At 33.7% G+C, this 24,258-nt stretch overlaps 2 protein-coding genes across 6 annotated transcripts in view; both read left to right on the forward strand.

Moving 5' to 3' along the window:
- The first annotated feature begins 670 nt into the window (after nt 1-670).
- Nucleotides 671-16,994, forward strand: LOC144840989 (tubulin-specific chaperone D-like). The gene is made up of 36 exons (XM_078697106.1): nt 671-828; nt 1,081-1,229; nt 3,320-3,421; nt 3,724-3,870; nt 4,494-4,549; nt 4,633-4,715; nt 5,160-5,209; nt 5,313-5,358; nt 5,675-5,807; nt 6,189-6,334; nt 6,425-6,485; nt 6,790-6,864; nt 6,967-7,061; nt 7,156-7,215; nt 7,584-7,738; nt 8,011-8,126; nt 8,442-8,522; nt 8,614-8,687; nt 9,018-9,135; nt 9,223-9,283; nt 9,642-9,762; nt 9,918-10,061; nt 10,195-10,313; nt 10,461-10,561; nt 10,974-11,114; nt 11,494-11,577; nt 11,957-12,115; nt 12,716-12,854; nt 13,000-13,118; nt 13,400-13,474; nt 13,747-13,836; nt 13,988-14,075; nt 14,227-14,336; nt 14,839-14,920; nt 15,295-15,361; nt 15,528-16,994. Exons 1-36 carry the CDS (start codon nt 684-686, stop codon nt 15,551-15,553), a joined length of 3,618 nt encoding a protein of 1,205 aa, XP_078553232.1. The 5' UTR covers nt 671-683; the 3' UTR covers nt 15,554-16,994.
- Nucleotides 16,995-18,187: 1,193 nt separating this feature from the next.
- The window catches only part of LOC144840994 (extracellular serine/threonine protein kinase FAM20C-like), a 33,760-nt gene continuing 27,689 nt past the window's right edge, over nt 18,188-24,258 (forward strand). Inside the window, exons 1-3 of one of the 5 annotated variants that reach the window (XM_078697113.1) lie at nt 18,190-18,297; nt 19,068-19,212; nt 22,569-23,234. In XM_078697113.1, the coding sequence (XP_078553239.1) occupies nt 22,735-23,234 (500 nt within the window). In that variant the 5' untranslated portion in view covers nt 18,190-18,297; nt 19,068-19,212; nt 22,569-22,734. The other 4 variants (XM_078697114.1, XM_078697116.1, XM_078697112.1 and 1 more) reach the window with 4 other exon arrangements.

Consider the following 24,258-nt stretch of genomic DNA (forward strand, 5'->3'; position numbering starts at 1 on the left):
ATGTTAAGATATGAATGAATATGAATGCCTTTGCCCATGTGCCTTTTCTTCATATTTCTATTTACATATTATATATACTGTTTTGTAACAGGGGTTTCTACTTATAAGCTGTGCTTCAGGAATCCCCCTTTCCATTCTTTTGTTTTGTAATGATTATTTATGTATGTTCATGTTTTTTTTTTTGTGAATGGAAAGAAACAAACAAAAAGAGGCAAAACAATAACACGACTACGGCCATCCCATGGAAGACTAATTTGTATAACCCCATGGCTATCCTATGAGACACATTGTTGAGTCCCGTAGAATAATAAGGATTCTACTGTATTTTATCAAAGCAGTAAGAGTTAAGGAGATCCCCGATTTTCCAATGATTTTGTTAAAAATGAAAATTTGAGAATATTCAGCAAGGTATTTTAAAATAGAAAAAAAAACCAGTAGTGGACTGTCAAATCCCGAAGAAGAATATCAGTGAGGACTCATGATACATTATACATCATTTATTAAATTGTATTTATTTATATATATTATGATTATAAATATAAGTAAACATTTTTTTTATGACAAAGCATTTTTTTTCTCATTTAGGTCAACCGCCCTCTAGAATAATTAATGTAAATTAATGTAATAATTCATGTAAACCGCCATGTTACTATACAAGGTAATTCGTGCACTGAAGATTGAATATGGCGACTGCTGGTGAAAAAATATCTCAAGGCAAAGTATGTGAAGAGTTTAGCGAAATAACAGAAGTTCACAAGTTAATTGATTCTTTAAAAGATGTGTATAAAGACAAAATTGCAACTGAGCTTGTCATCGAAAGATTTTTATGTAAGTACTGGCTAGGCCATCATACTTCGTACTAACATGGATAGCTAGTTAGTACAGTACAGTCGTTGGACGGGCGAGCCAGGTTGGCCACCGGGTGATCCGGCCGCCCTACTAGGCCTAGTCTAGGCTAGGCCTAGCAGAAAAAAAAAGTAAGGCCTGGCCCAGATCACTAGGCCGGCTAAGCGTTTTTTTGCCTTAAAAGTATAATAAAATTTGTCACTGTAAAACAAGTATTATTTTTTGTTATTTCAGTCATTATCGACAACTACCAAGAGCAACCACATCTTCTTGATCCTCATCTACAAGACTTACTAACCCAACTTCTAAAAATAGCAACAGAATCTCAAGTGGACCCTGCCATCTCACATGTCGCATTTAAGTTTATGTATCTATTGACCAAGGTACAGTATTTATTAAAATATGTACATAAAATAATAAATTGGACATATTAAAATACTAAACCATGAACAAAGCTGAAACTAAAAGGCACTATACAGTGCTGCTATTGTGATGCTGCTTCAGTCCAACTGCAATGCTGCTACAACGCCACTATAGTCCAGCTGCAATATGCTGCTACGCCGCCGCTATAGTCCAGCTGCAATGCTACTATAGTACTGCTATAGTCCAGCTGCAGTGCTGCTACGATGCCCCTATAGTCCAGCTGCAATGCTACTATAGTACTGCTATAGTCCAGCTGCAATGCTGCTACGACACCGCTGTAGTCCAGCTGCAATGCTGCTATGACGCTTCTATAGTCCAGCTGCAATGCTGCTACGACGCCGCTATAGTTCAGCTGCTATGATGCCACTATAGTCCGAGCTGCTATGGTACTGCAGCTGCAATGGTACTGCAGCTGCAATGCTGCTACGACGCCGCTATAGTCTAGCTGCATGCTGCTACAGTACTGCAGCTGAAATGCTGCTACGGTATTGCAGCTGCAATTCTGCTACGGTCCTGCAGCTGCAATTCTGCTACGGTCCTGCAGCTGCAATTCTGTTATGGTACTCCTATAGTCCACCTACAGTACTGGTACGGTACCGCTATAGTCCACCTACAGTACTAGTATGGTATAGCTATAGCTATAGTCCACCTACAGTACTGGTACGGTACCGCTATAGTCCACCTACAGTACTGGTACGGTACCGCTATAGTCCGCCTACAGTACTGGTACGGTACCGCTATAGTCCACCTACAGTACTGGTACGGTATAGCTATACTCCACCTACAGTACTGGTACGGTACCGCTATAGTCCACCTACAGTACTGGTACGGTATAGCTATAGTCCACCTACAGTACTGGTACGGTATAGCTATAGTCCACCTACAGTACTGGTACGGTATAGCTATACTCCACCTACAGTACTGGTATGGTATATCTATAGTTCACCTACAGTACTGGTATGGTATAGCTATAGTCCACCTACAGTACTGGTATGGTATAGCTATAGTCCACCTACAGTACTGGTATGGTATAGCTATAGTCCACCTACAGTACTGGTATGGTATAGCTATAGTCCACCTACAGTACTGGTACGGTATAGCTATACTCCACCTACAGTACTGGTACGGTATAGCTATAGTCCACCTACAGTACTGGTACGGTATAGCTATAGTCCACCTACAGTACTGGTACGGTATAGCTATAGTTCACCTACAGTACTGGTACGGTATAGCTATAGTCCACCTACAGTACTGGTATGGTATAGCTATAGTCCACCTACAGTACTGGTATGGTATAGCTATAGTCCACCTACAGTACTGGTATGGTATAGCTATAGTCCACCTACAGTACTGGTACGGTATAGTTATAGTCCACCTACAGTACTGGTACGGTATAGCTATAGTTCACCTACAGTACTGGTATGGTATAGCTATAGTCCACCTACAGTACTGGTATGGTATAGCTATAGTCCACCTACAGTACTGGTATGGTATAGCTATAGTCCACCTACAGTACTGGTATGGTATAGCTATAGTCCACCTACAGTACTGGTCCAGCTGAGGTGTTTCTACTGTTGAAATATAGTACTGCATTTACTGTTAGGTGACATCTCATGATGCATATCCCCTTTTAAAAACAAAAATTAAAAAGCTACTGCTCGTTAAACACAGTATGGATCTGGATTAGTAAAACACTTTTAATTAATGGCTGTCAAAAGAAGTTCTGTTATTGACATATTACATATTTAGTTATTTTAAATCTTAGTATTTAAAATGAATCAAAAACCTCCTGCTTATCACATTAGTAGTCATTCTACTTACTGTAACACATTTAGACATTTAAATTAACATGTGTTACACACACAATAGTAACCGCTCAAGCATGTTATTCTCCTCATAGCTTTCAAAAGAAGTTTTGTTAATCAATTATTCTGAATGATTTATTGTGGATTATCAATTTAACATATGAGTTAACATATTTAATTAAATTAAAGACCTAATATTGAAACATATAATGCTAAATAAATATATAATATTTAATTTTTTTTAGGCTAGAGGATATAAGGTTATAGTACGTTTCCTTCCGCATGAGGTACCTGACCTCGAGATTGTTCTTGCTTTTCTTGCGAAACAAGATCCAACAGATTTTTCGGTTAGTTATTTTATTATTGTCTGGTAAGAGCATCCACTCGTTAATCATCCCAGAGGGCAGTGTTCATTCTAGAGCTTGCGAGAGTTGTACACATTTTGAGGCATAATCACTGTACACTACTCTTGGCTTAGCTATCAACTGACATAAAAGAAATAAATTTATATAATTATTATTATATTCCCTTTAAATTATGTGCTTCACCTCTCTTTAAAATGTCTGGAATTTATTTCTGAATTTTGAGAATACTGAGAAGTACAGTATGGCATTTTTTGAATTCCTTATTTGTAATTTCTTCATTGTAGACATGGGAGACACGGTATATGTTACTTCTTTGGCTTTCAATTGTGTGTATGATACCTTTTGATATGCATAGACTGGATAGCAATGTCGTATCAGAGGATGGCCAGAAGAGGGCGCCAATTATGTTGAGAATTGTGGATGCTGGCAAGGTATGCCTTTTCGAATGATTTTTTTATTCTACTATAAAATTTTACTAATCAACTTTTATTGTAATAATAAAGCCGTTTAGGCTAAAATTATAAATTGTTTTCTATATTTGTATTTTTCCTTCTTTTTATTATGTAATACTCTCAATATTTTAGCCAGTAATATAGTATATTATTATAAAATATAATATATTTATTTATTTGTTCTTTTTACTTGACAAAATAGAATTTTGCCAAATTGCTGTTTGTTTGCTACAATTTTCAAGTTGTCATTCTTGAGCTATCAAACTTACAGAACATGCCTATTGAAATTCAAGTTCATTAATAATTAAAATGTGTATTCTTTTAACATGGGCCGAAATATCAACATGAGCCCTCTGTGTGGCAATATTTTGCCAAGTACTTCACTCAGTTTCTGAGTGCTTTCATTTATATTGTTACATGTAAGGCAAATTTCAAGCCATGTAAATTTAATTTTAATTGTCCATAGGTCCATAAATGTATTGATGTTACTTCTAACTTTTAAAGATTGTCTTATTCTTTTTCATGTTTTCACATAATTATTTTCGGTTTTCCCATTGTGTTAAATGTATTTTGAAAATTAACTAAATTTTTTAAATTAACAGTTGTATTTAGATGTCAGTGATAAATCCAGAGATGCTGCTGCCTACATGCTTTCAAAGTAAGTCACTTTTTAAAAAATATTTTCACTTTTATTCCATAAATATCAACATATTTAACTTACGTGAGATGTTATTTGTGTAGGTTTATTACAAGGCCTGACGTAAAGAAGGAACAACTTCCGGTATTCATTGATTGGTGTTTGACTGTATTAACTAACACGGATGGTAAGTATGTCCTTTGTTCAGAGTATGTGTTGTTTGTCTAACTTACTAACTTTATATTTTTTTTATTTTAACCTTGATTTTAATTTTATTTCAATACTTTGTGTTACAATGTTATACAGCCTTGTGGAAGAACACCTTTCTGGTGAACGAGTTTTTTTTCCGTTGCAAAATTAAAGATTTTATTATTATTATTATGTGTGCCAATTCATTTTCCATGTTGGGGAAGTTTGAGTGGGTGGGGGGTGGTGTTGGAAATTCGAGTCTAGGAATAAAAAATAAAACAGTGGTTTTGAGAAAGAACATGTATAGCACCATTCATACAAAGTACTTTATACAAATGTTAGGGAATTGCCATCAAAAAGCCTTATTCCCAATGATCTGTGTCTACCATCATAAAATCTATAAATAATATTTAAAAAGCTTTTATTTTTTTAATATTTTCAGTTAGAACGATACCAGGAATGACAGTGCTTTCTGGAATTCTCAGCACTTTGGTAAGTCTTGTTTTAAGAGCGAATTATACTTGTCAAAATGCAGAGAGCGACAGAGGACGTGCTATTTAATATACTTGGTCTTGTTCTTTTTACTATTTTCTAGGCATTGCTTTTGAAACATGGTAAAAGGGATGACTTGATAACATATGGTAAGATTTTTTTTTTCAAGATGAAATAAACTGATAAGTATCTCATTTTCACTCTGGATGATTAATTTTGATGGTACTTAAAAGAAACATCTATAATATTATATATATATTATGTATATATTATAAAATTAGTCTACTACAACAACATCATTCAAAAACCTTTATTGTACAATATTCATTAACAGTATTAAAATTGGAAATTTGTTGTTTGATACACTACTAAGATAACACAAGTACAAAATAAGAAAAAATATACAATGGGATTTATCAGTTTTTTAATTTTAATGAATAACGTCATGCTTATTTTTTCGTTCAGCCACTGCAATTTTGGAACGTCTAAATTCGTGTCAACTGTTTTTGAGTTTGAACATTGCCATACGCAAAATGTCTATAAAAGTGGTTCAGCGTCTTGGCCTAACATTCATGAAAGCTAAAGTGGCCAGCTGGCGGTAAGTTTTTTTGTTTCTCCCTTTCTTGGTATTTTGATGCATCATTATAAAGATTTACTGCAGTAACTAAAGCAGGTTTACTGCAGAAACTTAAATAGACAAGAGTTTATATTATGGATAGATATTCCACAGGAAGTCATTCACAACTCTCACCGTCAATGCTGGAGGTTTACTGCAGTAATTAAGACATATTTACTGCAGCAACAAGAATACCATACCAATGACATTCAAGAGAAAGTCATTGCTTCCTTTTATTTAAGTATTAATTTGTAATTCTCAAAAGTATGTTGGTACTATAGGTTTACTGCAAAATTAAAACAGATTTACTGCATAATTAAAACAAATTTACTGCAGCAATTTACATATACATTTTTTTACTAGATATTCTAGAGGAAGTCGTTCTCTTCTGCACAATCTTCAAGTGCCCTCCTCACAGACATCATCGTCCATCAGCGCATCGTCTAAAGACATCAAAGAAGAGGAGGATGAAGATTATGATATTCCAGAAGAGATGGAAGAAATCATTGGTAAGTTGTGACATAAATTACTGCAGGTTACTGCAGTATAATCTAGATTGCCAAAACAATGATTGATGAATGATGTTTATTTGATTACAGAACACTTACTGAATGGTTTGAGAGATATGAATACACCTGTGAGATGGTCAGCTGCAAAAGGGTAAGTGAGCACTTACAGAATAGTCACATAAGGTAGAGTAACCTAAGATTGAGCTAGATTTATATATACCAAATATCTGCGTCCGTCTGTCAGGCTTTATTCAGAGACTTGTGTTGCACGGTCTTCAAACTTGGTGGGTTGGCAGCTTGTTTTAAGAAAGAAGGAGTTTGCATTCATTAGGTCGCCAAGATCAAAGGTCAAGGTCAAATCTATAAATTGAATCCTGGGTACAGGTAGGCCTACTCTTGTATAGATAATAGGGTGTTTTAAACTCTGTTACTTGTCTTGCTCTTCAACTGTTTAGAATTGGCCGATTGACTGGACGACTACCACAAGAGTTGGCAGACGAGGTTGTAGGCTCTGTCCTCCAGCTGTTTAGGTAAGTTTCAAATATCATATCATATAGTGTACTACATGTTGTATGTATGTTGTATTACATTCACAAGAATATCATCTTACTTGCAATGTTTCCAAATCACAGTTTTCAGGAGAGTGATGTGGCATGGCACGGAGGCTGCCTGGCATTAGCTGAACTTGGCAGAAGAGGCCTCTTGCTGCCTAGCCGTTTGCCTGATGGTTAGAACTTTTTTTTCTAAACTTGTATTACATCTTACAAGTCTGTCTAATTAAATAATGGTATATTAATACTTAATACAAAAATCTTTTTTAGTTGTACCAGTGGTATTAAAGGCATTAGCGTATGATGAGAAAAGAGGATCCCACAGTGTAGGTAAGTCAGCTATTTTGAGAGGTATTCAAGTGAAAAAAATGTGTGACTCGACCTGCAATATCATGATAAATACATTTGTACACCACATTGTGTGCCACCAACACATTTCATTGCAATTGTTTGTTTGTTTTTATTGATTTCCACACATTATTAATAAAATAATTAGTTTACAATAAACATCATACATTTAAGAGAGATATGTAGCTGGTGGGAAAATAACTTTAAATCTTACCCACCAGAAAAAGATACATAAACATGATCTATAATGAGGAGGAAAATGTACATTGTGTAGTATGGTCAAAAGAGTTTTAATAATATATATAAAAAAGAAGTTGAAATTGACAACATTTTCTTGTTTTCTTTATTAGGTGCTCATGTTCGTGATGCTGCATGCTACGTATGCTGGTCATTTGCTCGTGCGTATGACCCGGAAGTGATCCACCCATATGTTAACAACATTGCCAGTTCTCTCGTCATTACTGCAATATTTGACCGTGAGGTGAACTGCCGATATGCTGCCTCGGTATGTCTGATCTTTCAAACCATCTTTACAGCCATAAGCTCTATCTACACTATCAAACTGTATGTGACAAAATGTGATGTGCCCATATATGGACACGATGACATCATATCACTACCATATTTGCGTATATCACTACCATATTTGGGTACATCACATTTTTTGTCAAACTAGTTTGATAGTGTAGACAGAGCTGTAGAATATCTTCTGCAGATTTATTTATTTTAAATACAATATTGTATTCTTTATTATTGTTTTTTTTAATGTTTATACAGGCTGCCTTCCAGGAGAACGTTGGCCGTCAAGGCACCTTCCCAAATGGTATTGATATTCTGACACTTACGGACTACTACGCTGTTGGCAAACGCAGTACAACATACTTAGAAACCAGGTAGGCCTGTCCATTCCATGTGTATGAACATCCTCTGCAAACTTCTCCAAACAGTGGCATATAGTGTACAGTATACTCCCATAATTCAGCTAGTAATCAGCGCAAAGTTGATTTGATCTAACCGGGTACCCATTTCCTGGGTGGAGAGGAAACGTAAGTAAAGTGTCTTGCCTAGGATACAAGCAATGTGGCGAGAGTTGGATTTGAACTCGTGATCACACTGCGCCACACGCCCTTATCTTAACTGTGAAGGCATAGTTGTTATCTGTTACTCTATTGTTTATGATTTACTTAAACATTTTATTTTTTCTTTAGTTACAAGATTGCTCAGTTTGAATTGTATACTATACCATTGATAGAACATCTGTACAAAGTCAAAAGCAACCACTGGGACAGGTTTGTAGAATTAGTAATTTTATTTTCAATATAAACTAATAATCTTTAATTGGAAAAGGCAAGGTAACTTACTATTTTGTTCGATTTTCAGGCTCATACGTGAGCAAACCGGTCAAGCACTTCACAAACTGACACCATTGGCACCAGAATATATGGCTAAAACGGGTATGTAATTTAAATACATGGCTATTTTATTATGGAGCATTGTTTGATTATTTCCATTGTATAACCACAGGTCTTGTATAGTAGACCTTAGCTAATAAAAAGAATAGTAAAGGCCAATTTACACAGACGAGTGGTAACGGTAAAAAAAATATAAAAACTATGTTATTCCTTAAGACCATTTAAACAAAGCACAGAGAGGACGGACTGTTTACGCTGACAATAGATACAGATGTGGGACAAGCTACGCGGTTTGCCGCTAAACGTTACCACTCGTCTGTGTAAATTGACCTTTAGGATGTTATGATGATTTTAAAACATTACTTATTACAGCGATACCATTTCTGTTGCCGTTAACAACATCAATTGACTTGAACACCAGGCATGGTGCGGTGTTTGCTGTTGCTGAAATAATCCATTCTCTTTATGAACATTCACAAGCTAACTCAATGTAAGTATAGAGTATGATCTCCAGAATCTTCTATTCTCATTTCAATTTTCATTTCATGTGTCTTTATGTTTTTTTTCTTCCTCATAGAAAATTAGTGGACCTCATAGGAAGTAGTGTGGTTGAGACAATCAAAGGCCTAACAAGAAAGGTATGTTTTTTGTAACTTTTTTTTTTTACTCGTCCAACAGCGAGTACAAACTCGCCAATTACAGGATGAAGTAAACTATTTTATAGTTTATCATGCTTATACACTAAGTCTCATTTGAGGCTTAGGGAGTGGAATTGAAAGAGTTGTGAGTAACAACCCTGGCACTAGGTCAGGATTGAAACCCAAACCTTGGGATTGGATGGCAAGCATGTTAACCACCAAACTACAGCTCCACTAACTCCACCCTTCCAGATAAAGATTTCCTCCGCTTCTTTTAGGTGTTGTACAGAAATCAACCTCAAAAGGTTGTCTTTAATTGGAGGAAGCCCTGAATTAACTATTTATTTCTGTTTTTTAGATGGATAGTTCTATGATGTTCCGAGGTGTAAGTGGTGAACTTATGAGACCAGCGGCTTGCTTCCTGATAAGAAAATGCTCATTATCAAAGTTACCGTTCCATGATGACGCAGAATTCATCAGTAAGCTCATTTTTCTTTAATCTGTTTATGCAAAAAAACTCTTCAGTGTTGTCATGGAATCTGCTAAAACCCGGAACGAAGTGGTTTTAAATTGAAGGGAACCTTTTCATTAAATCAAGCTAAATTTGTTATACCTGTTCGTCTTCTCTCAACAGATCATTGGCGGAATATACTAGAAGATAACATCCAGTGTCTGCAGATTTATAACCCTGACATTCAGAAAGCAGCAGTCAGTGCTCTAAAGCCCTTTATAAACGAGTATGTGAAGATTGAAGGAGTCGGCAAACCAGGTGTTGCAGGTGAATATGACTGAGCGATATACCTTTAATATATAGCTGACTACTGCTCATGCTCACAATCTTTACTGACCTAGCATTCTGATAGCTCCCTGCAGATAGTCTAACTAAAAGACTTATCTTTCTATCTTTTCAGATGAGCTGGTTGATAGGTACATCTCATTGATGACAGGTGTCAGTCAGTTTGCTAAGGAAGGGTTTGCCATGGCTCTTGGTTCTCTTCCCGAGTTCATTGTTAAGGGACATTTCAAGCAAGTAAGATCTGTTTCTATGTTTGTCAATTTTGTATTGTTATAGCGCACTCTCTTGTTTGGAAATGCTATCATAAATTCTCCTGATATTACATTTTTTCAAGTTGAGACCTTTGTTTATGATATAGCTCTTTTAATTCTGTATTCATAGATTTTATTAGCATTGATTTCCACCACAAAATTAACTGGTAAGCCCAGCGAAGATGGCAAATATGCAGAATCTAGAGCTCAAGCCCTAGCTTCTATTGCAAGGTTAGTGTTTTACTATATATAACAGTTTGTAACTGTGTTAACCATCACCAAAACACCAATAGAGCATAAAGCTATGTCTACACTACCAAACAAAAAAGTGTGATGTGCCCAAATATGGTAGTGATATGCCCAAATATGGTTGTGATATGACATGTTCATATATGGGCAAACAAATTTGATAGTGTAGACAGAGCTTAACAAAAATATGCACATGCAAGTTCAATTTACAGTTTGGTTCGCACTAGGACGCAGCGCAACGCAAGCTAGTTGGCCCAATATATTACTTGTAATTGGTCAAATTACTTGTAATACATCCTTGCATTACGTCTTAATGGGAACCAACATCTACTACCAAAATTAGTTAAACATTCTTTTATACATCTGTCTAATGTTTTATATTTCTTTTCGTAAGCTTATGTGAAACTGTGGGTGTTGATGTATCAGGTGACCCAATGAACTGTGTGTGTGCAGATAACATCGACTCAATCTATGATTGCTTCTTTGAAGCTATGAAAGATTACACAACAGATAATAGAGGTGATATTGCAGCTTTGTAAGTTAACCAATCAGTCTTCTTATTATTCATTTTTTTTATTGTCATTAGCAAAAGTGCAAATCCAATCACTGTATTTCATACATATGCCATATTCCCTACATAAACAAAAGTGTTTAAAAGTAGAAGAATGTATTGAATATGAAGTTGTTAAAACTGTTTGTGTGTGGATAGCCAAATGTGGGTTCATTCGCTATCATTCTCAGGGTGGCAACAAAATACACAAGATGCTCTATAAAGCCTTATATCAATCAGTTTTGTTTTGTTTTTGTGAAATCTGACAGGATACTGTGGAGCACCTTAACCATGCACTATAACTCAACTATATACTTCATGAATTCAGCATTGATTATTAAGCCCAATATTGTTTATTTTCTAGTGTGAGAGAGCATTGTATGTATAGCCTTGAGAAGGTCACATGTTTGATTTTAAAATCGAATCCAGAAATGTTCACCAAAGAAACGTAAGTTGAACAAAACCAAATTTCACACCTGATACTGCATTATTGAATCAGTTTTAAACTGTGTAATATCCATATCTTAGCTCTAGTTTAGATACAAAACCAAAATACATAGTCTCAGTAAATCTTATCCTAAGCTCTGTCTACACTATCAAACTAGTTTGACAAAAAATGTGTGATGTGCCCAAATATGGTAGTGATATGCTTAAATATGGTAGTGATATGACATCATCATGTCCATATATGGGCATATCACATTTTTTTGTCACATAAATTTTGATAGTGTAGACAGGCCTTAAGATATTGCTTTTATTAACGTAGTCTCAGTAAATCTTATCCTAAGATATTTCTTTTATTAACTAAGTAACTTTTTAATTCTAAGCTGTGAAAGGTTGATGTGTTGTCTTGTCCAGCAGTCATGTGAGAAAATTGACAGAATAAGGAATATAGCTGGTGAGATCATTCTGCGTTTGGTTTATTCTGATGACCCTTCTATACCTTACATCCCAAACCATCAAGAAATTATTCAAATTTTTCCCAGGTAAGCTTATACAACCATGCCCTTATATGGTCATCTTGTGTTTTATTTCTATTTTTTATCCTACTCTCTATGCTGGAACATTCTGCGTTTGGTTTATTCTGATGACCCCTCTATACCCTACATCCCAAACCATCAATATATTATGCAAATATTTCCCAGGTAAGCTCATACAACCATTCCCTTATATGATCATCTTGTGTCTCCATGCTTATTTCTATTGTTTATCCTACTCTCGGTTTGCTATTCTTGGATTTTATTTGAGTGACACTGTAACTTGCTTAATAATCCCAGGGTTCTGGGTTCAAATCCTTGTTCTGTCTTAAGAGGGTAGCAAAGTCAGTGCCCACTACCTAAGCCTCCTTAAGCTCTGTCTACACTAGTTTGACAAAAAAAGTGTGCCCAAATATGGTAGTGATATGCTTAAATATGGTAGTAATATGAAATCATCATGTCCATATATAGGCACATCACATATTTTTGTCACATAAAGTTTGATAGTTTAGACAGAGCTTAACAGTAGTTGAGAAAGCATGGAGAATTGTATTCGCATTCTGTATCTGATGTGTACTGAAATAATGTGGTGTCTTGTTTTTACTTCAGGTCAGATATAGTAGGATTGAACTGGGCAGCACCCTCGGATATTTTTCCAAAAGTAACAGAGTTACTGAAGCTTGATATATATAGATACTCAGTCATCCTGGGACTAACAGTCAGTGTCGGTGGTTTGACAGAATCTCTTGTAAGTTGTGAATTTTTCTATTTTTTAATGTCATGCATAAACTTCAAATTTACTGTCAGTTAAATTAAGGTTTTGTTTTTTATTGTACATTAAATCCTTGTTAATAAGTTTGTTATAGATGATAGATGAACATTTTTTTCTGTAGGTGAAATATTCCAGCCAGTCACTTACAGGTTATCTGAATAGGCTACAAGATGGAGAGGAATTGTCTGCATTTTCTAACACATTGCTAGACGTATTCAAGAATTTTCACAAAGTAGACAGGTATCTAATTTGTCCACTCTAATAAACTCTGATCAAATTGTAGGTCAAGGGTCGCTGTTTTAAAGCTCTTGGTTGTTTTTCAATGTTCGTTGTTATAACAGTATGTGAAGCACTGCTGATTATGAGCTTATCATAGAAATGGGTGCTATAAATGTTCATGATAAATCCCTTCTCAAATAACAGGCCACTTCAAGCCTCAGGTTCACTAGTTGAGACAGAGGATAGCTTCATAATTAACATAATTTAAAATGTAAAAAGTTCAACGGTTTTTCATTTTGCAGGGTTACTGTGTCAATGTTAAAGATGATTAACATTCTGTTTACATATGGTTGCTTCAATAACATGGAAGAAAAGGAGTAAGCTTATTTAACATTATTAAATACAGTATTCCTTCCTTAGTATAAAGCTCTGTTTATACTATCAAACTTTATATGACAACGAAATGCGATGTGCCCATATATGGACATGATGATGTCATATCACTACCATTTGGGCATATCACTACCATATTTGGGTACATCAGACTTCTTTTGTCAAACTAGTTTGATAGTGTAGAGCTTAAGGCATACTCTTGAATTCCGTACCCATTCATTGTATCAATTTATTATTTTATCAATTTTTTTTTCAGAAATACCTTTCCTCTAGACTTACTAGGTTTGTGCAAGAAAGAGATATCCAAAACTAGAGATATTCAGAAGATTTTGTGCAGTATAGATGTGTAAGCAATTAATGAAACATATTGAATAAATCTGTTTTCAAAATAAGCAATACACTTAACTTAACAAAAAAGAAAAATGCCAACCCTGGTGCTTCAACATACATAAAATTGTTTGTGTTTGATGTTTTTTTTAAACCGTTTTTTTATTTAGATTCTGTGGCCTGCTCTCCTTTAGAGTTGAAGTCAAACAAAAAGCATTCTCACAGCTGCTTATGTTCCTAGGTCACAGATATCCAATGGTAAGTTTGATTATTTGCAATTGTTCATTTCTCGTGAAGGTCTTACCCAACATCTTTGACCCATAAGGCTGCAGTGGCAGCGAATTTTTGTTTAGATTATTTAGTTTAAAAGATATTAATCAATAATTAATTCTTCACCTTCTAAAAATAGATAAGAAAATCGGCTGCAAACAAACTTTACGAAACGTTATTGATGTTTGATGACTTGACCCCAGAAGAAAACCAAGAGGAGATTCTAACAATACTTGGTGATACCATGTGGTCAGTTTTCATTGTAGTATATTATTTATTTATTCTGTCTTTATACTGAATGACACTTTCAGTGCTAAAGCATTGATTTCCGAAGTTGTTCAGTAGAGAACATTAACATTATAATAAAAAAGACAAATAAAACAGTGATTTACATTAGTACACACACATTTACAATATAACTATCTACAGTGTATATAAATAATGGAAGAATTCAAGGTAAAAGATAATTAATACTTATAATCAGTAATATTATGGATTGAATTTTTAAAAGTTGAAAGTGTCATAAATTTTAGTTTGTTTTTGTGTCATTTGAAAGTTTGTTCCATAATTTGGTTGATCGATATACAAAAGTTCTTTTACCTTGTGTATATTTCAAATTGTTTTAATGTTCACAGCAAAGTTTTGAAAATATTGTTCTTTGTTTATAAAATCTTTTAAAAATTGATCCATAGTAAATTTATACAATCTCTATACCTAAAAAAACGACAATATTTGAAATTGTTTTTTTCAGGGATGATATCGATATGGACAAAATACGAGAGGTTAGAAATAAGCTTTGTGACCTTGTTGAAGTTGCAAGACCTAAGCTTGTGGTAAGAGGCAATAATGTAATGCAAACTTTATATCAATAATGTAGTATACAACTACAGGTTCCGTTTCTGACAAATCAAATTACAATATAAATCTCTGTTTACACTATCAAACTAGTTTGACAAAAACGTGTGATGTGCCCAAATATGGTAGTGCTATGACGACATCATGTCCATATTATGGGCACATCACATTTTGTTGTCACTAAAAGTTTGATAATGTAGACAGAGCTTTAAACATGGTTTCCATCAATACACTTATCCTGAAAAAATGTTGACATTGAAAGGTATAAATTGAATTAGTAAAATATTGATTTTCAATATTAATATAAATAAGAAAAACAAATTTTAAATGGAATTGTTTAATAATTTTTTAGGGAGGTGTAAAGAAGGCGTCATCTGCTTCTTCTACAAGCAAAGGTGATGATATGGACCACTATAAAGGTATAGTAATCTATCATTTTCATTAAAAAATGTAATTCATTTTTCCAGCAGCTGTAATATTTAGTAAATAGGATTTCACAAGAAGTTTTAGACTGAAAATGTATGTGACTAACACTACCTTATAAGGAATACATTTATATGTAAATTTGTTCTTTCTTCTGTTTAGATCTTCTTGGGCGTGTTGGATACTAAATGATGTTTGTATTCTGCAAGTGTGGCGATTCTTAATTGTAATGATAATTAATGAAATTTCTTCTGAAAATAATTTGCAAGATGCCTTAATTTCTCTACCCATTAGAATAACCTCTCTTAACTCCTGAAATAACAGGAAACTGGAAAATAAAACGTAGTAACTTCCCAATGAACCAAATTTGATTTAATACAAATGTATTCATAAAGGTCAAATATTTGGGGGAAAAAATGTTTGTATTCTGCAAGTATGGCGATTCTTAATTGTAATGATAATGACAATTTTAAGCTAAGCTCCTGATGAATAATTTCTTCTATATATACACATTCAACAGTGAGTAACTCATCAACTATAGGATGGATAAACTATTTTATAATTTATCATGTTTATAAACTAAGTCTCATTTGAGGCTTTGGGAGTGGCGTTGAAAGAGTTGTGAGTTAAAACCCTGGCACTAGGTCAGGATTGAACTGTGGACCTTTGGATTGGAAGGCAAGCATGTTAACCACCAAGATGTTCTTGTGAAACAATGCTTTGGAGTGTTGCTGTACATGAAATACAAGGGGTTTATTCACCACCATCTTGATCATGTTGTGTACATGGGTAAAGCTGGTTTACTCTCCATCATGTTTATTAACCATTCCCTTTTCTCGCCATTTAGAAGAATATTGTTTTTTTGTTACAACTACATTTTTTGGGCATATTTGCTTATGTGGGCACATATAAAAATAACATTACCCTTGGAGGTATACCACCATCATTATATCATTACAGTATTCTTAAGTAAAAACTGAAATTGTATACCACCATTACCATACCATTGTGTTTGTTGCAGTTGTTAATTGTTTAAAAATCTATGGAGTTTTAAATATATAAGTAAATAAGTATGATTTAACCATGGACCAATCTAGTGTTATTGGTCAACAGATGCCATTTTTCTACCCTTCAAAGTGAAATGGAATAGTCAAGGTGAACAGTTTTATAATTTTATATCTCCCTTTTAAGTAATTATTCTGCCTATATCTATCAAGGACTCTGACCGTTGCTAGACGTGGAGCAAATCTTCTAGTCCAGGATGTTATTGGTACTTGTATTTTTCGTTTTATAGAGCCAGTGGAGAAGGGTGGTGGTGAGAGGTGCTCGTCTTCCCCTCGATCTATCCGCTATACCTTATCTATGATGTGCAATCTGTTGATAATAAATTTCAAATTGTGTTTATAATTTTGAAATTGTATAAAACCAAAGACTGAGATTTATTTCTGTTATGCTGTTATTTACATGCCTTTAGTATGTTTTCAAGCATTTTGTTATTTCTTAAATTATAATTAATGAAATATAATGTATGTACATTAATAATGTATTTGTTTACATTGTAGGCACATCGCTTCTGTTTTAGCAGTAGCTAAGCTGATCATTTTGCATAAATAAAGCATCTTTAATTTACTATTGTGTCATCGATCGTGGTATATTATGTTTATGTGTTCCAATCAAGCTCCAAGGGATTTGATAAATTAGAAAAACTAATGAGGTATCTGGTTATAAAATAAGCGATATTTACCTTATTATTTCAAGAATATCGTTAGAGGCTATATAGCAGCTAGAACGTTTAAAGATATATTGTTCCCCTACAGAAATAATTTTTTTAAATGTTTTGTTGAATATGCCATTTTAATGGAACATAATAGTTATTCACTTTGACCAAAAACTGGATCGAAAAAAAAATATATTTTTAAAGAAATACCTAAATTGTCTGTCAGACAATGTTTTTTTTTGTCTTTTTATAAGTGAAATAATTTTTTTTTTTCTACAGAAGTGAACAACTTTATTAAAACTGCAAAATGGTCTTAATTTATTAACCTTTATTTTTCAGGTTTTTGGGGGACAATACATCTTTAAATATTCACGATTATTTTTAAAAGAATTATCGTACGTTTTGGAAATTAGCCCATCACCAGAAGTCTATTACATATATTATATTTAACTCAAATAAAATACTGTATATCATATGCACCACATTTAAGTTTTGATATTACCGTACATCTAAATATACAGTAGTTGGTGTACTTCAGTTATTGCAGTACCGTTTGACGTAGGCCTATTAGACTAAACATTTTAAGTGCCTTGAAGGTATTTCTTGCAAATTTCTGTTGCCAACACGAAACGAGGAACGCACTTTTTAAGGAGAACATTTCATCATTTCGGAAATTTCACATGTGAATTAAAACAAATATCGAACCAACAGTAGAGATACTGTTCACTATAATATAATGTCTATGGGTAAGATAATAGTCCCTAATGAACGATGGTAATTAACCATGTTAAATGACTGGCCTTATTATAGGATTAGAGATCACGAACATGTTCAGTTCATAGGTTATAAAAACACATACATTTTACTCAAACCAGGACATGCGTGATCGGCCTACAGATTTTTTTTCAATATTTCCCCACAGATATAGATTATCACATAAACTTTGGTTTGTTTATTGGGTAGGCGGGGCTTATCTGTTATGTAGCGTTAATACAGCTCGCTACCGCGCGTAGGCCTATTACCCGATCCTGAACTTAAATAGCTAGCAGTGACATACTTGAAGGAGAGATAGTGACTTCAGACGTTTAGTGGCTATCTGCAATTATTCGGTAAAGAAGTGTAAGTTTAATTGATATTGTCTGTGAGTTCGTATAGGCCTAATACCATTCTGGCGAAAGTGGCAGAAAACGTATGCTGTATGCGGAATTATTAAAGGTGGGAGCTCCGTTATTTTTAAACATTTTATTTACAGGATTTTCTTATGCGCTATATAAAAGAATGCTTTTAAAAAATGTGTGAATAGAAAATTCGAGAATGAGGCATTGAAAGTTCGGTTAGCGAGATTTCGCGTTTGATGTTTTCTTTGTACGCCGACAAATGATTGAACAATGTCAACGAACGTTACCCGTTACCGACCAACAAAATGACTATATTAGGCTACTAGCCCTACTAAGTCACGAGAATTAATAATCAAATAAATTGTATATCAGTTTGATATTTCAAGTAATTAGCCTACGTTTCATATGATACTGAATAGAAATATTATTTTAAAACTTTAAGGACATTGATGATGACGACAATCGCGTCATTTCCACTACGTATTTACCGCAATTCCATAATAATGATTTTAGTGCTTTTTGGTGACGCATAGGCGGTTTAGAAGTGAGCACACTGCCCTACTTTGCTAAATACACGTAGGCCACCCCCAAATTCTGTGTATAAGATTATAACGAACGTTTTACCTTAAGACAATCTGTTTTGTTTACATGTTTAAAAGTAACCTTGTAAAAATAAATATTCTCCCTATCTATAGAAAGCTAGGTTAAAAACAGCTTTAGTCCACGAAAACAGGAAAATCAACCAAATCGTGGGGCATTGCAGCAAGCCGGTATAAATGTAGCATCGGAAGTAAAAAAACTCGTTGTAGGTATAAATTGATTTAATAATTTAGCTTATTATTTATGTGAAAATGTTTTTTTTTCAAGGGGGGAATTTTATGGTTACAAAATGTAACGCATGCGTGATGCGTTTGAAGGACATGTATCTTCTTTTCACACGCTGTTGTATCTCAGCGAACTTTCTCAACCCGAGCCAATTGCGGGGAAACTTAGCGGAAATCGTGACAGCAAAGTAAGCACTTACTCATTCGTTTTTAGACATGGCGCTCTCACCGTAATATATCAGGTTTGTTATGAATTTCAAGCGATATTGCTTTGTTTACATGAATGTGTAACAATGAAGATGTAAGGTATATTAAGCAGGTTTCTGAATATTGATTTAAGTTTATTGTTTTAGCTAGGCCGATGATAGGCTGCAGCAGCAGACTATCGTCTGAAGTAGCCCACCGTGTCATTGTGCTTTACGGTAAGTACGGGCTCTCTGCATGAAGTAGTGCAGTGCGGCCTAACAAATGCTATGAATTGACTCAATGAAATCACGAATATGCATCCTAGCATTTTATTTGTTATATATTATTACTGTAATTTAAATTGTCTTAAAATGGTAAAAATAACAATACATGCCTGTAATTCTAAACTACAGCTTCTCACTGCATAAGATTAGCTACTATTTCTGTTGTGTAATATCAATTTACCAGCCTATTAAATTTAAAGCAGTCTCTTTGAATTTAATATGTTGTCTTATTTACATTAAATATTTTTATAAATTGTTTGAAATGTTGTTTTTTATTTAAGAAATATCGACTTTTTTTTCCAGAAATTGTATATGTTGCCATAAAGTAATAAAATCATACAATATTCATTTCTTTTTTTCAATTTAGATTCTACTTTATAAAGCAATAAAAATATACAATCTTCTACATTATTTTATTGTGCTTATAATTGTAACTAGGCCAGATTTCATATTGATAGCATAACTGTACAATAAAACTATAAATATTAATATATTGTTGTATTTCAAATGTCTATTGTACTTGGCTTTAAAGTATGTATATAATTCCAAAATATAAAAAGTAGCTTTTGTATTTTGTGTCATTCATGCTTTGTACATTACTTGATGAGCGTGGCCAGCTTTGCTGGTCATAAGAAACAAATTTGTAGTAATAAAGCACCATGAAATAACCAAGTTCATAGTTTTTATTTATTGTATTAAGCTCTACCCATGGTATTGAGAACTTTCTCCAGTTGATCTGGCTTTCTACTTAGTTAATTCCAAAATATATATGTACTGTATGTATGAAAATAGATAGGTCGGTATAAATACTCAAATTTATATGAAAAGCATCTTTTTTGTAATAGGAGGTCCGAGGAGTTGTCAAAGGCCTCAATAAGTACCTCTACCAAATATATTCAATGAGAGAGGAGAGATGTTTGAGTGCTCAATAAACCGTTTTAAAGTCTGCAAGTTCACAGGTGCATTCTGTTCTGCAACTAAAAGTTTCAATCTCCATTTATTTTTTTCCAAATTGCTTAAGATTAAATGATAAAGTAAATGTTTAAAATGAAGCGAAAATGGAGGGAAAATGAGCAATGCTAGTTTTTATGGCTACCCTTATAACTTTAGAACAATAGCAATAAAAACATGACAATGACAGGACAATGCATAAACAAATAAGACAAATTACAATACACAAAGCAAACTATAGACTAACATTTTGTTAAAAATTTAGTAAAGCACAGTACAGATTTTTGCATATAAAAAGAGAGAAAACAACGTCATGCTTATCTTATGACCGGGTGAATGGTGGCTCCAAATCTGACTACGTAGTGCGTGATTTAACCAAAGAATTATTCCTCACATTACAAGAACAAGGCCCACTGCCTTTGGATCGACATTGTAAACATTGTTAATATCTGTATGTACAGTATATATCTTAACTATAAGAGGAAAAGCCTATTTAGCCTTAAAAATAAATAAGTTTCATAGCAAAAGTCATTACCCCAGTCATTCATGTAAAATAAAAAATGTCTAAACACTGTTATATTTTCAAGCTTTAATGTGTGTAGATTTAAATAATATTTCATCCTAAACTATACACTAGATGACCATATTAGTATCATAGTTAAAGTTGGGAACATACACACCCAAATGTAATAGGATATAAGATAATAACTAAATCGCTCTCATTTATCGTTCATCATGAAATTTGCCAATTTGACACTTAATAAAATGCAAAACCATTAGCAAAGAAATAGGATACATTGATGTAATTACATGTATGGGAATACTAAATACAAAAAAAATGTTTTTAACAATGTTCAAATAAAGTACTAAAGGTTGTCACATTGAACTGTATATAGAATACATGAACTATGTACAGTATTCATGTACTGTAGTATTGTAATAGGCAGATGTGTAAAAAAAGTTTTTTTTTTTTAATTTGTAAATTGCCTAGATATTTAAATCAACACATTATTATGCAAATATATTTCCCTTTATTATAAATGTAATTTTAACTTTGATGTACCTGTACCTTTTTCTTTTGAGAATCTTTTCATTATGAATAGTACATTATCATTAAATATTGAAATTACAATGTTTGGATGCTTGCCATTGTGTTGTTTTTTGGCAGATAAATATTTGTTACAGCCTTCCACTGAACCTCATTTTTGACAACATCCACTTTTTGATATAGGGCCTACAAAATATTATCACCCACTCAATTAAATGTCACCCACTCATTTTTTGCAAAAAGGTTTTTGCAGAGTTATCAATTGCGTATTGACTCAGAGATATATGTTAAGACTTGTTAATTGCCTACAGGTCCAAAGTCTAAAGCTCTGTCTACACTATCTAGTTTGACAAAAAAAAGTGTGATGTGCCCAATATGGTAGTGATCTGACATCATCATGTTCATATATGGGCATATCACATTTTTTTGTCCACATAAATTGCTTCGGCCTCATGGAGTATGGAACCTGAACGTAGGTATTTCCCAGATTCCGTGAGCAAGCAGGGTGTAACTAATAATATTTTTTTATAAATATATTTTTATATTTTAATGTTATTTGTAATAATTATTTAATGTACAATACTGGAAGTTGGAGTGGAGGGGCACACCATTCCCGGTGATAGTGGTTATTGTACTGCTCTTGCCTCTCCTCAGCTTTCCACTTCCTTTGTTTTGCATCATGTTTGTTTTTGTGTTCTGTTTATTTGTCTGCTGGATGGAAGGAATAAAATAAAATATATAAGATTTAGCTTAGGCTTGGTTCCTACTAGGATGCAACATAAGGATGTAAGTCTAATGCAAGTAAATTAACAATGACAGTGACAGTTCGAATAATCCATCGCTTACAATTGGTCAAATTTACTTTTGTTGCACTTAAGTTTTGGAAAAGTGTGAACTAAGTATTAGTGCACCTGTGCTTTAAAATAATTTCAGCTGACTGACTCCACCCACCTCAACAATTCTTCAAGGAACCAGTCAATTTACCCATTTTCTTAAAATTTATAGAATGTTCTAGTTGTATCTGAACCTTTGATTACTGTTTTCCTAATCAATATTTTCTCTTTATTTCTTCTAGTAATAGCCACATCAACATCCAAGTGATGATGTTACATATATGTAATTGAGCTCTTTGATGTGTGTAGGCCTCCGGACATTTTCTGTGAGAGATGATTAAAAAACTTGCAATACGCAGACAATGAGGTGTCTATGTTTATAAAGAAAATTGAAGCATTTCCACAAGCATGAAGCTTAAACAGAGATTCGCTGTATTCTCTGCACTTATAGCATTTGTGTTATTAGGCACGCTATGCTACTTAACTCTAAACGATATCGAACATGGCGGTAGTAAGTCAAACAAAATCAAGGAAAAGGACTACATTCACCCTCAAACTGTTTATGATCCAAACCAAGTTGGCTTTCAAATACGTAAAAAACTAGACAAAAGTGACTCTCGATCAGGGTCGACAAAAAATAGCACTAACAAACCAAATCAAGACAATGCCTTAAATGTAGCGAAATTAGAACAGATGTACCAGGCTCAGTCAAATCGTTCCAGACCGCATGGCTTTCCAGATGAAGGGAACTTTTTTAATATTTATCATAAATTTTCGCGTTTCGATCCAGCAATTTTACCAAAGACAGAGGGAAAGTTTAATGCGTTATTCCGGGATTACCCAAGTTCGAACTTGGTACCAAAAGAAGGACTTGCTACTTTATTAAAGCCTCGCAAAGCACGAAAAGGGTAAGCATAAATTTTATTTATTATTATGCATCATGCGACCTAACAAATCATTCTGAAGCCTTAATAGTCCAGTAAAAATATGGTTGAACCTAGAACAAATTGCAACAGAATTTTTTTTTGTTTTATTTGGTTGATATGGTGAACATGAACATCATATCCAAAGTTACCAAATCGGACATCGGGAAGTTGGTTAATTAGCATAAATTCAAAATGGCCGCCATTTGCTATTTTAAAGCCCCATATCTCCTTAACGGTTGGATTTAGACCACCTAAGTGCATTACGAGTGGATATAAATGTGATATTAAACATTCTAATTGGCATATTTAAATTTCCATATGACGTACCTATGACGTCATATGGTAGTTGTGACGTCATAAATTATGTTATAAATGCTTAAATGACATTATACTATGCGAACAATTTAGAAACTGCAGAAAAACAAGTTACCTAACATTCTCCTTGTTGAAATGAACATAATTTCCAAAGTTTACCAAAATCGGACGTCAGGAAGTGTGTTAATTAGCATAAATTCAAAATGGGCGCTATTTACTATATCATTTTGAAGACCTATATCTCCTTAATGGTGGTTTTAGACCACCAAAGTGCATTGCGAGTAGATATAAATGTGACATTAAACTTTCCAATTAGCACATTTAAATTACCATATGACGTAAATATGACGTCATAAGGTAGTTGTGACGTCATATATTATGTTATAACTGCTTAAATGGCATTATCCCATGCTAAAAAATGTAGAAAAAAAACTGCAGGAAAACAATTTTCTAACAATTTCCTGTTGAAATGAACATAATATCCTAAGTTCACCAAAATCAGACTTCAAAATGGCTGCTATTTACTATACCATTTTGAAGCCCTGTATCTCCTAATAGCGGTTGGGTTTAGACAGCCTATGTGCATTACGAGTAGATATATATGTAAAAACCGTTGAAATTTATCATTAAGTTTCCATTTACAAAATCTTATGAAAATAGTTAGTCTACAGAACCGTATAAAAGGTGATCA

Source organism: Antedon bifida, chromosome 4 (assembly GCF_963402885.1).
Source record: "Antedon bifida chromosome 4, ecAntBifi1.1, whole genome shotgun sequence".
Lineage (NCBI taxonomy): Eukaryota > Metazoa > Echinodermata > Crinoidea > Comatulida > Antedonidae > Antedon > Antedon bifida.